Source organism: Misgurnus anguillicaudatus, chromosome 23, assembly GCF_027580225.2.
Source record: "Misgurnus anguillicaudatus chromosome 23, ASM2758022v2, whole genome shotgun sequence".
NCBI lineage: Eukaryota > Metazoa > Chordata > Actinopteri > Cypriniformes > Cobitidae > Misgurnus > Misgurnus anguillicaudatus.
In genome coordinates this window covers 18,510,108-18,524,105 of record NC_073359.2, presented here as the reverse complement: position 1 = coordinate 18,524,105, position 13,998 = coordinate 18,510,108, and the positions used below count along the sequence as shown (strand labels likewise).

General features: G+C 46.1%; 1 protein-coding gene across 1 annotated transcript; it reads left to right on the top strand.

Moving 5' to 3' along the window:
* The first annotated feature begins 364 nt into the window (after positions 1–364).
* Positions 365–13,653, top strand: LOC129452771 (duodenase-1-like). The gene is made up of 5 exons (XM_073861742.1): positions 365–422; positions 606–756; positions 7,502–7,604; positions 12,367–12,618; positions 12,709–13,653. Exons 1-5 carry the CDS (start codon positions 365–367, stop codon positions 12,862–12,864), a joined length of 720 nt encoding a protein of 239 aa, XP_073717843.1. The 3' UTR covers positions 12,865–13,653.
* The last annotated feature ends 345 nt before the right edge of the window (positions 13,654–13,998 follow it).

The following is a 13,998-nucleotide window of genomic DNA, read 5'->3' as shown; positions in this document are numbered from 1 at the left end:
CCCAGACTAGCAATTGAGAGGCTTTTTAACCGTGCTCTAAAAATTTTAGTTTAAAGACGATTCGATTTCATCATTATTATATGTTATATGTTTTTCTGTGAAAGGAGCCAGTCTGTGGAACTGTTATTGTATTTAGTGTTTTCTGTTGGATTATAAGTGAACTGATGAGAACCTGGTCTTGTTTAAATTGTTTAAATTGCTTTAAAGACGGCGTTATAAGTTTATTAGTATTACAAATAAAGGAATTTATAAGAGTAACAACAGTACACATGATCCTGGGATCCTGGGATTTTGGGATACCACAATTTGGACCTTCCCCCCTTACAATATTACATTGTTTCCTCAGTCAGATCTCATCTTCATCATGATCATCATCACTCTGCTCCTGCTGGGCTCTCTGGTGCCAAACCTGAGCTTCACTGGTAAGATTTATTAAACATTCACTATAATATGAATCATGACTAACATATGAGCTTCAGAAAATGCACTTGTATATAAAGTGTAACGCAATTCCATTAGCAAGACTTAAAATCTGATTAATCTTTGGTGATGCATTATTCAGATGTGTCTCATACTGATTAAGTTGACCGATATTTCTCTCTTAGCCAGTGTCAAGGTGCGTTTAGTGAATGGCACTGAAGCAAAACCACACTCCAGACCTTACATGGTTTCTGTAGCGAAAAATGGGAGACATATTTGTGCGGGATTCCTCATTTCTGATCAGTTTGTCTTGACTGCTGCACATTGCCGAGATGAGTAAGGTTTCATTTAGTCTAAGCTGCAATCATAACAATCATAATCTCATATCTGTTCAAATGTTCTTATGAATAACTTCTCTACAACACTTATTTCAGAAACATTATGAAATATAAAATGTGACTATGGCTGTGAAGTGTTTTTTAGTGATTTATAGTTTTCTATAAAATAATGTACATTTTGAACATTTTGTGAATATATTTTGATATATTTAATATTGACTAAAGAAGGTCATGTCAAAGACTGAAATCAATGATTGAAATCAAACTTTGATGCTTCTAATCTGATCATTAGTTTATGGAACTTTAGCCTGGATTGGCTGAAAAATATTGGTAGAACTTTATTTTACAGTATGTGTACTTACATATAGTAAATATGTTGTACTTACAGACAAATGTGTGGTACTTACTTTTGAGTATCTACATTAGTGGTCACCAATCTGGTCCTGGAGCAACCCAGTCTCACCCCATGGCGTCAATATTATAAAACTGGGGACTTCAATACTATTAAGTCCGTTGCATTCTCTTTCCTATTTTCTTACCATTTTCGCGTCGGTTTAGAGTTAGATTTACATAATGACATCCCTACCCAAACCTAACCCTAACCCCAACGCCAGGTGACAACTGTTTAATTTCGCGTACCTAATAGTATTGAAGTCCCCAGTTCGTCAAAAAATGACGCGAAAGGTATACCCTCTGCGTCAACTGTTGACGCATGGTCAAGTGGCGTCACATATTGACGCCATGGAATAAGGATGTGTTGCCTGGAGGGCCGATGTCTCTGCAGAGTTTAGCTCCAACCCTAATCAAACACAGCTGAAGCAACTTAATTAGGATTGGTGACCACTGATCTACATGGTAGTTAAAGGGTATCATTACTGTAGGCTACTTACCAGTGGTACATACTTGGTAGCTATTATGTAACTCTAGGTAAGCACTGGGTAATGGCATATACATAATAGTGTATTTATAGTGTAACTAACAAGAAACACTGTACTTACAGGCAACTGTGGGTTAATGACAGGTACTTTTAGTGTATATATATATATAAATGACAACAAATAACAAACACTACTGTACTTACAAATTGTATGTACATGGTGGGTGTATAGTACATACAGGCCAGTGTACGTTAATGACCAGCACATAGAGTATATGTACTGTAACTAACGAGAAACACTACTGTACTTATAAATAGTATATTCTGTACACAGTGCGTATATGATAACTAATAACACACATTACTGATGTGCACTTTTGTACTTTGTATCTTTGTCCTTTATTGTACTCTTTAAACCTAAGCATTGAATATCGTACGCATTAACTACTGGGTACATTCACGCAAAAAAAGGTGGAAAAAAGTCAGTGTCACGGAAAAGACTCACAAAATTATGTGACTATAGGTACATAATTTCTTTATACAGGGTTGCAGATCATTTCAGGCTACTTTTTAATTTGTTTGGTTAATCTGATAATTATTCAAGTGAAACATATTTTGTGTAGGCTTATTTATTTTATTTTCTCCAAACAGAGACATAATCATCATGTTCTGTTGATTTATTTATAAATGAGTGAACAATGCGAATCAAGGAAGGACTTTATTTCTCTATTTAAAATAGCCAGTCTGGCAGGGTGGACAAAAGGTAGCCTGAATTTGCCAGCTGCAGCTGTGGGGTTTGTCTAAGAAGCCATATAGCAAATAGCGAAAGTTCAGGATTAGATTTGGAGGTAGTATTTGCATGAAAACAGCGGTCCTGCTAGATGGGGTAGAGCTATAACCTAATTCCCATGAAATGTTGTGTTTAGGGGTTTAGGTTTTTGAGAAGGATAAGGATGAAACAGTGCTCATCCAGCGAGATTTTGTTTGCTGTATCCCTTCTAGCCACAACCGAGGCGGGCAAAATGCATACAGCGGAAACATTAAAGTGATGTGACTGAGTACCACGTTTTTATAAATACACATATAATAATTAACAGATTAACAATTGTTTTACAAATTTTCTTACAAATTAACGTTTAAAATTTTATGAAAATCTAAATGAATATGTAAATATGTCAATTTGTTGGATTTGATAAAAATCTTATTAGCACTGGGGGGGCCAGGCCCCCCTGGACCCCTCGTGTTCCGCCTATGCACTGGACTGTAAGTACTATACACTTACCATGTACATACAATTTGTAAGTAGCATACAGTAGTGTTTGTTATTAGTTATCATATACGTACAATATACGTAAGTATCTGTCATTAACCCACAGTTGCCTGTAAGTACTTAATACTAATATTATACATTCATTTGAAAGTACAGTAGTGTTTCTTGTTAGTTAAAGTAGACCTACACTATAATTATGTATCTGGTATTACCCAGTACTTACCTAAGGTTACATAATAACCACCAGGTATGTACCAACGCAGTAATGATACCCTTTAATTACCAGATAGATAATCAAAAGTAAGTGCCACACATTTGTCTGTAAGTAGAACATATTTACCATATATGTACAAGGTAAGTACACGTACAGTAAAATAAAGTTCTGCCAAAATGTCTCTGTTACGGATGTAACCCTCGTTCCCTTTCAGTCGGTCACTACGACGTCACGTCGTGACCGACGAATTGGGAACTCGCTTAGAGAGACCAATTTGCTTCGAATACTACTAAAACGCCAATGAACTTGGCATTGAGATATTTGCATAATGCTGGCGCCGCCCCGCCAGGTGCATATATAAGGAGCACGTGCAAATAGGGAAATCAGCTTTTTATCGCTTCGAAAGCCGGCAGTATCTGCTACTGAGAAGCTACTTTACTCTGTTGGGATCGATTGCTGAAGTTGGTTGGACTAGCAGTACCACAGCGGACGCCTCGCAGTATTCCACGGCTCTGCATCTTTTTGTTTTGAGTTTAGTGTGTGCGTTGCCTTTCCCTGTGCGCATCATCAGCTGAGCACCTAAAGAGTGATTTCCCTAAAAGAGTGATACAGAGAGCTTTGTGCCTTGTTAAAGGCAGCCACTCTCTCGTATATCCGGAGATCAGCGTCCTTTTCAGGATGGCTTTTCGTCCGTGCGATCTTGGGTGCGGAAAGTATATGGGTCCGAAGGACGGTCACGAGCGTTGTCTCTCGTGCTTGGGCATCGAGCACACGGAGGCAGCGTTTGCTGGGGGTAAGTGTTCTCACTGCGAGAAGATGTCCCTTGTGGATTTGCGAAGACGGTTGTCTTTCCTTCGGGAAAAACGCAACCCGCGTCCTACGAGTTCTGAACGCCGCCACGGAGCGGCCGTGAGGCTCTCGAAGGATGATCTTTGCATCACTGTGCTGAGCCGGTCGGGGGATTCGTCCTCCGGCTCTCAGCCTCCTCATCCACAGCTGGTTGATGTGCCGATGGAGACTTCAGCGTCGTGTTCTGCGATGTCTGTAGAATCTGTCGTGCCTCCCTCTGGATCCACGGAAACCTCCGGTTGGGTCGTGACGCCGGAGTTCGATCCAGAGATGGTGGCCGTGCTCGCTCGAGCGGCGGAGACCGTAGGGTTAGAGTGGGTTCACCCCCCTCAGCCCGAACTGTCCCGCCTGGATGATTGGTTCTTTGGAGCTGCCCGGGTTTCACAACCCTCTCCGCCGGTACCATTCTTCCCCCGAGGTGCACGAGGGGCTGACTAGAACCTGAAAGTCGCAGTTTTCAACCAGATTACGGCCGTTTCAGCCCTCCCCCTCACCTCCCTCACCGATGGAGCCGCTAAGGGTTATATGGGGATCCCCACCGTGGAGCGTGCGGTCGCGATGCAGTTGTGTCCGGCCACCGCTCCTTCCTGGAAGGACCGCCCAACCCTCCCCTCCCGTGCTTGCAGACAGTCCTCCGGTTTAACAGGTGCTGCCCACTAGGCATGTGGAGAGGCGGCTTCAGCCCTGCACGCAATGGCGTTGCTGCAGGTTCATCAAGCTAAGGCCTTGAGGGATCTGCACGAGGGAGGACACAACTCGCCTGTCTTATCGGAGCTCCGGGTCGCTACGGATCTGGCTCTCCACGCTACTAAGGTCACAGCGCAGGCGATTGGTCGTGCTATGTCCACGATGGTGGTCCAAGAACACCACTTATGGCTATGCCTGGCGGACATGTCGGACGCGGAGAAGAACAAGTTCTTAGACGCTCCCATGTCCCAGGCTGGCCTATTCGGTGAGTTGGTGGAGTCTTTTGCCCAGCAGTTCTCCGCCGCCCAGAAGCAGACGGAGGCGATCGCTCAGATCATGCCCCGGCGCAAGCGACCTGCATCTCGCCCTCCAGCGCCAGCTGCCCCGTCTGCTCCTCGCTGAGGGCGCCCTCCGCCCCCCCCGCTAGAACATCTTCCAGGCCACGGAGGGGGAACAGCCGTCGGCAGCCCGCAACCGACCATCCCGCCCGCCCCACCCGCTTCCCGTGGCAAACGGACATCGAAGCGGCCCTGAGACGGGCGACCTGGATTTGGATGGGATCACTCAGCAGGAGACGGTGATGGCACCGCTCCTTCCACTGGTAGAGGGCCGGGTGGAAAATCTTTGGTTTCGTTTTGTTTCTGTTCCGCCGGCTTCTCAGCCGGCACCCACAAAACCACAAAAAGAGTGCATTCCTATTCCTTCTCCAGGTCTCCAGAGAATCGAGAGAGATGTGAGCGGGCAGTCAGATGCCCTTCCTCCCTCTCCTCTATCGCCAGCGGCTATTCTGAGGAGTTCAAGCTCTCCACTACGGAGACCGGACCACCAGCAACCCCTTTGGAGTCTGCGTCCTCTGCTGAGGAGACCAGACGACCGTCTCCCTCAGCGGGCTCAGGTCAGTGTCACACACACACATACTGTAGATGCTTATGCTGTCACAGCAGACGCACCGGCAGTCCCACCTGTCTCGCTTCGCTGCCCCACCGCATGTACACCGGTAGTGCCGTTAATTCCTCTCGTACGGTCCCTGGGGGCTTGTGTCACGGCCGGGGGCAGACCCAAGTTGACTAAAAGGCCACGCACAGACGAGTCAACACATCACACAGTAAGTTACCCATGAGGCTTGGACCCCTCGTTCACTTCGAGGCGGTACACTAGGGCAAGGGTAAGAAGTTCACTCTCTCTTCGCAGTTCGTTTCTTCCTCCGGGCATTGCTGTAAGCACAGACAGATTAACACATCACACAGGTTAGTTACTCACGAGGCTTGGACTTCTCGTTTGCTTCGAGGCGGTGCACTAGGGCAAAGGTAGGTATTTCACTCTCTCTTCACAGTTCGTTTCTTCCTCAGGACTTTGCTATAAGCACAGACAGATTAACACCTCACACAGGTAAGTTACTCACGAGGCTTGGACTTCTGGGGCCTCATTTATAAAGCGTGCGTAAGCACAGATTTGATCGTAAAGTGTGCGTAGGCAAAAATCCACTGCAAAGTCCATATTTATAAAAACTGTCTTTGACGTGGAAAAGTGCTTAGCGTCACGTCAGGGTCTGAGCAGATGTACGAACGTTTGCTTGTCTGATTGCTGCAGGTTTTTGGAAATATAAGCCATTCTTGCTGTTTGAAATTGGGTTTAAACATTGACAAGCGCTCTTTTATATGTCTGACATTAATTACGCATCATTTAAAGGCGGAGATCTGAAACAGCTCGGCTGCATGCACAACATTAAGTTCATTTGCAATTTATAGATTTGAAAGGGGTACGCGCGTTTTCTGCGCGTACATTCGGTTTATAAATCACACATACGCATTTTTGTTAAATGATCGTAAGAGCAAATGTAGGATAGTTTTTACGCAGCATTTTATAAATGAGGCCCCAGGTTCACTTCGAGGCGGTGTACTAGGGCAAAGGTAGGTATTTCACTCTCTCTTCACAGTTCGTTTCTTCCTCAGGACTTTGCTATAAGCACAGACAGATTAACACCTCACACAGGTAAATTACTCACGAGGCTTGGACTTCTGGTTCACTTCGAGGCGGTGTACTAGGGCAAAGGTAAGTGCTTCGCTCTCTCTTCACCATTCGTTCCTTCCTCGGGGCGCTGCTGTAAGTATAGGTAGGTTAATACATCACAAAGATGGGTTACTCACAAGGTTTGAACTTCTCGTTTACTTCGGACAGTGGGCTTTCGCAACAACGTTCATGCACCGTATACCTCCACCCGTCTGCTTACACCTCAGGGGTGTCGTAGGGGCTGATGGGTCGAGTGCTACGGAGCCGAACGCTTCCCTAGCTCTCCCTCCTTGCTTGGACAGCCGGGGGCCGCGAGCTGGGGCGAACTCTCGATGAGGCTCCGCACACACCAATGACTTCTGGGGGATAGATTCAAATACTGCCACAACCCAAAATCCGTACAGTACACTTAGTTTGCTACTCACTTGGACGTAACGCTGGACTTCACCACTGTCTACTTTCAAAAGTGATGCGGTTATTACTGACACACAGGGGGCCGAAAGATTTAGTCTCTTCTTCTCACGGGGCACGAGCCACAACGTGTTATTCTTCCCTCACGAGTCGTCCGAGGCTGGGGCAGTGCTAGTCACTACAAGCACAGCACACACAGCAAGCTTTGTGTAGACACCAATGATAATTGCACTCACCCACAGCACTCGGCACACTCTCACGTGAATTTCGGGACTGGACCACCTAGCCTCGACCGATCAGTGAGGCTGGTTGGGCGTCGCTCTCGTTGCAGGAGAGACAGTATAGTACACAATGGAAAAATCAGCACAACCCCTGTATGTTATTTTGCTACCTGTTTGGCTCACCCACGCTTCTTGGGTCCGCAGGGTCAGACGACCTACAGCAAACGGCTCCCCCAAACGAGTGATTCCTGTTCGTGCTTCCGGTGGTTCCACGCCTCACCCACGCTTCCCTTCACAGTGGGGCCAGGTACCTTTAACACACTCAGAATACACAATAGCATCCGTTTATCAATACTGCATCCACACACAACAGCGGTTACTCACTCGTTGTTTGTTCTCACAACCTGGGGTTTAACTGCACTCGTTGACTCTGGATTCGCACACTCACAAGTAAATCCTTCAACCAATCTCTTCACCTAGTCACCTTCTGCCTCTTTCTTCCCCAAGGGATCGATGTGAATCAATACGGAGCCCTACACAGCAGCAACACAGCGTGCACAAAGTACACCAACAAGCTCCCTTCTGATGTCTTCAAAGGCCTTTTCGTACTCTGCTTTCTCTCCTGATCGACCTATCAGAAATCGCTGTGTAAATCGCCCTCACCTGTGTGTAATTTGGCCTGATTTAGTGTTCGGGGAAACCCCGGAAATTCCGGTGTTTGGAGTTAGTCATCCGGGCGGAACCATCGTCGGGCGGAACCCGTCTTCCACACTTTTGGTTCCGCCTTTACAGATCGTCACCTGGTGACACTTGGCTTCGGCTTCCTAGCCTGTCTCGTTGGGTTTTACGCACGATCCGCCTCGGTTACGAAATTAAATTCAACCAGCACACACCCAAATTCTCAGGCGTACGTTTCACTACGGTGAAAGCGTCCGATGCACATGTGCTGCGTGCAGAGGTCGAAGTCCTATTGGCGAAGGACGCCATCGAGCCGGTCCCTCTTACCGAGATGAGGTCGGGTTTTTACAGCCCGTATTTCATAGTACCCAAGAAAGGCGGCGGGTTACGACCAATTTTGGATTTGCGTGTCCTGAACAAATCTCTTCAGAAGAGGTCTTTCAGGATGATTACACCGAAGCAAATATTCAGTTCAATACGCCCCCAAGATTGGTTTGCAGCAATAGACCTGAAAGACGCGTACTTTCATGTGTCCATTCTCCCTCGTCACAGACCGTTTCTCTACAAAGTTTTACCGTTCGGGCTGTCTCTCTCTCCCCGTGTGTTCACGAAAGTAGTGGAGGCGGCGTTAAAGCCCCTCAGAGAGAGCGGTGTTTGCATATTGGCTTACCTCGACGATTGGCTTATAGTAGCGCATTCTCGGCGGACGCTGTGCGAGCACAGAGATCTAACGCTTCGGCATCTCGCCCGTTTGCGTCTTCGGGTCAACTGGGAAAAGAGCAAACTCTGCCCCACGCAGAGGATCTCTTTTCTCGATATGGAACTGGACTAGATCGATTTATCGGCGCGTTTGACAGAAGAGTGCGTCCAGTCAATTATGACTTGCCTCGGTTCATTCCGAGGGAAGAATGCGGTCCCGCTGAAACAATTTCAGAGACTCCTGGGGCGTATGGCAGCAGCAGCGGCCGTGACACCGCTCGGACTGCTCCATATGAGACCGCTTCAGCGTTGGCTTCACGATCGAGTCCCGAGGAGAGCGTGGCGTGCCGGCATCCATTGTGTAACCATTACACCTGCGTGTCGCCTAACATTCCCCCCGTGGTCAGATCCCGCGTTTCTCAGGGCCGGTGTGTTTATGAAACAGGTCTTCCGGCATGCTGTTGTCCACACAGATGCGTCCGACACAGGCTGGGGAGCCACGTATGACGAGCTCACGGCTTCATGGTTGTGTACAGCACCCCAGTTGCATTGGCTTATCAATTGCCGCAAGTTATGGGCAGTATATCTGGGACTTGTACGCTTTGCTACGGAGCTGCGAGGGAAGGATGTACTAATATGCTCAGACAACACTGCGACTGTTGCGTATATCAACCGTCAAGGCGGTTTGCGCTCCCGTCACCTGTCACATCTTGCTCGTCATCTCCTCCTTTGGAGTCAGAAGCATCTGAGGTCCCTTCGTGCCATCCCGGGCTCGCTCAATACAGCGGCAGACGCGCTTATGGAGCTGCGTGCCCCGGCAAATGGCGACTCCACCCCCAGACGGTCCAGCTGATTTGGAGGAAGTACGGTCGTGCGCTGATAGACCTATTTGCGTCGCCGGTTGATACCCACTGTCGCCTATTTTATTCACTAACCGAGGGCAGCCTCGGCGTGGATGCGTTGGCACACAGCTGGCCGCGGGGCATGCGCAAATACGCGTTCCCCCCAGTGAGCCTAATAGCACAGACGCTGTGCAAACTCTGGCAGGACGAGGAGAACCTTTTAATGATCGCCCCATATTGGACGACCAGGAATTGGTTTCCGGAACTAATGCTCCTCGTGACTGGCGGATTCCCCTGAGGAAGGACCTTCTTTCTCAAGGAGGGGGCACATTATGGCACCCGCGCCCCGACCTGTGGAATCTCCACGTTTGGTCGTTGAGCGCGCACAAGGTTTAAGTGATTTACCCCAGGCGGTATCTAACACAATCGACGCAGCACAAGCTCCGTCTACGAGACGGGCTTACGCGTTTAAATGGAACCTTTTCGTCACTTGGTGCTCTTCGCAACGCGAGGACCCCAGAGAATGCCCTATTATCATTGTGCTTTTATATCTTCAACATAGGTTAGACGGTAGGCTGTCACCCTCCACTATTAAAGTTGATATCGCCGCTATATCTGCTCATCACTCACTTATCAACGGCAGATCAGTTGGCCAGCATGATTTGGTTATTCGATTTCTGAGAGGCGCTCGCAGGCTAAACCCCTCACGCCCTTCTTCTATTCCTCCCTGGGACTTGTCCATGGTGCTGAAAGCACTCCAAGGACCGCCATTCGAGCCTTTGCAGTCTGCGAGTCTGAAGCTTTTATCAACGAAAGCTCTGACCCTACTAGCATTGGCCTCAGTGAAAAGAGTAGGGGATTTACATGCATTCTCTGTTGACGATTCGTGCCTTCAGTTTGGTCCTGCTGTCTCGAGTGTAACATTGAGACCCAGACCAGGCTACGTGCCCAAAGTTCCCACCACTCCCTTCAGAGATCAGGTTGTGAGCTTGCAAGCGCGGCCCCCGGAGGACGCAGACCCAACCATGGCTTTGTTGTGCCCCGTACGCGCACTGTGATTCTACGTGGACTGCACGCAAAGCCTCAGGACCTCAGATCAGCTCTTTGTTTGTTATGGTGGCCAGCAGAAAGGGAAAGCTGTCACTAAGCAGAGGATGTCTCATTGGATAGTTGATACTATCGCCCTGGCTTATAATCTTCAGGGTATTTCTTGCCCCTTTAATTTGAGAGCGCACTCCACACGGAGTGTTGCCTCATCTTGGGCTCTCGCTCGTGGTTCCTTGCTAACAGACATCTGTAGAGCTCCTGGTTGGCCGACACCAAATACGTTCAATAGATTTTACAATGTTCGTATCGAGCCTTTATCCTCTCGTGTTCTTTCCTCACCAGGGAGGGCACGGAGAGCAGACTCGCAAGTCGGCTTGCAGCCTTCGACTGAGGCTCCAAATTGAGTTTCAGTATGGAAGGCCATCAGCGCAAAAATGCGTAATGGTTTGAATTGCTCTTCTTCCATTGCCTTGGCGGCCTTTGTTGCGGAGCATTGGCTGTCAGCCTTTCACTAGCTGTATTCTTACGAACCTACGTGTTTGGCTAGGGCCCCACATTGTGTCCCATCGGGTTCCTTTGTGAGTATTATTCCGTGGGGTTAATCCTACCAGCCCACGTTTCCCTTAGCAGAGCACTGATTTGCTTACACAGCCACGGCTGTCCTTATTACTGTTTATTAGTCCACCATTAGCCCTTAAGAGGGGTGGTGGCTTCCGCAGTGTTTCTATCCCGCTCTGGTAGGGCGCTTCCCAGTCGCTGGCACTACTGTGGGGTTAAAGGAACATCTAGTGCCTGGCCTTTCTGCCTTATCCTATTTCTCCATTCCCTTAAGGGGATTTGGAGGGCTTTTTGCAGACACTGGAAGAGGTCAGCCCCTAGTGGCGTTTTGGTAGGGATTCGCAATTTGTCGGTCACAACGTGACGTCGTAGTGACCGACTGAAAGGGAACGTCTCGGTTACGGATGTAACCCTCGTTCCCTGAAGGAGGGAACGGAGACGTCACGTCCCGTCGCCACAGGTGCTGCCACCTGCTGTTACGGCCGGTCACTTTCCGGCTTTCTCAGTGGATAGAAGCTGATTTCCCTATTTGCACGTGCTCCTTATATATGCACCTGGCGGGGCGGCGCCAGCATTATGCAAATATCTCAATGCCATGTTCATTGGCGTTTTAGTAGTATTCGAAGCAGGTCTCTCTAAGCGAGTTCCCAGTTCGTCGGTCAGGACGTGACGTCTCCGTTCCCTCCTTCAGGGAACGAGGGTTACATCCGTAACCGAGACATTCCCTGAAGGTAGGGAAAGGAGACGTAACATTGTGACTGACAAATTGGCAACTCGCTTAGAGAGACAGTTTTGGCCCGCTGACTCCAGTGTAACACCCCGGCCTGGCTACGTGCCCAAGGTTCCCACCACTCCTTTTAAGGATAAAAGGGAACAACAATATAAAACAAAGTCCATCATGACACCTTTCTAAAGAAAACCAATAAAGGTTGAATATATTTTTTATTAATATATTGACATTTCTTTGAACAGCACTGAGATTCTAACAGTTGTGGCAGGTGCACATAACTTAAGAAGCAGCAGTGAAAACCATGTCCACATTAATGTGAGTACCTATAACAGACATCCACAATACAACCCTGATCCAAAAAAACCTAAAATAGCCGACCTGATGATTCTGAAGGTAAACAACTACACTCAATATTGCTATCCAAGCATCACAATACATAATTACAATATAATCACATGTAATTCTATCTCATCTGACTTCTGTCTACTAAAGATGAATGTGTTGTTGGATTACAGCTAAATAAAAAAGTCAAACTAAACAACCAGATCAACACGATCCCCATACCACCCACACCTGTGAAGATCAGAGTGGACACTAATTGCAGTGTTGCAGGCTGGGGGTTTGTGACGAATAGCGGTCCTCAAAGTCCGACCCTCAGAGAGGCAAACGTGAAGATTATAAAGAACACGGACTGTGCTGCTCGATGGGACTGGGTTTATGAAGCTTCACAGATGATGTGTGTATATGGCCATGGAGGATCCTGTGACGTACGTAAAACAATGATTTACAGATGTTATGCTTTATTGAAGCCATAAATAGTGACAGGTGGCAATTATGTGTGCTTACATTCTTAACAGGGGGATTCAGGAGGTCCTTTGGTTTGTAACAACATTGCGGTGGGCGTTACAGCCTTTGTAAGCTTCAAGAGCTGCAACGATCCAAATCTACCCAACGTTTATACGAAAATTTCTGCATTTCTTCCATGGATCCAGAGCATATTAAAAACTAAATGAATTTTGCAAAAAGGGATTTAAATGCTTGCTTTTTTCTTTTATCTTTTTAAACTGTATTCTTTTAATAACTCATTAAACTATACTGCACTGTACTCATCACAAGCTATGCTCTATGCATTACAATATGTTTTTGTGGTCGTGTGTGTGTTTAATGGTTGAATTTCTGATTTTTTTCACAAACAGATTTCAAATAAAGCATTGAGCATCAAGCATCAGTAAGTGAACGTGTCTTACTGTCATGAAATTGCAGCAAACACAGTTTAATTTTATTTTTTCACAGTTTAATCACGTAAAAGTAGATTGCAGTTTTATTATCATTCCCTAAAAAAAGGACAACATCCTTATCAAAAGATAATTGACAGACACATCTCCATACCTTAAATGTAGCATGAAGTTTAAACTTGTGTTTGCAAGTCAATTTAGCCAACTATTTAAAGTTTTGCCTTGAGATAAGTTGACATAACTTATAAAATCAAGTAGAAGTTGTTTAATTATTATTTTTAAGTTAAAGTAAGATAAAAATATATGTGGATTTGACAAAAATGCTGCATTTTTTTCACAAATAGTTTAATAACTGTATTACTAAACATATCTTTAAAGGAATTAAACTACAAAATACACAGATAAACATTATTACTAACATAGGCAACCCAGGCAATGATGTCGGTTAGTAGACACGCCTCTTACTGCTGATTGGCTACAAGTGTGTTTTGGTACAAGTGTGCCTGAGTTCCTTTTTCCAAGTGTTTTTCAAAAATCATGCACCCCGCCTTTAACAACCACAAATCTTGACAACATGCAAAACCTCACACATCTCTTGCTAAAGCAAACAAATTATTACACAAAGCTTATTTTAATTTCTCTAAAAATTGTGTTTATGCAATTCACACAGTATCTTTATATCTGGATTATTTTATGCTGGCCTGTTTTTTTATTTATCTTTATTTTATAGGGGTACCCATATACTTTGGATATGCTTCAAATACACAGATTGTTCAAACACAAGATGTGTAATCATTCAGATAGATACACTTAAATGCATTCAAATAATTGACAAACTAATTCAATTATTTTAGTTGAGTGCCAAATATTTTAACTAATGCTAGTTTTTAGGTTTAAAAATCGTCGGAACAA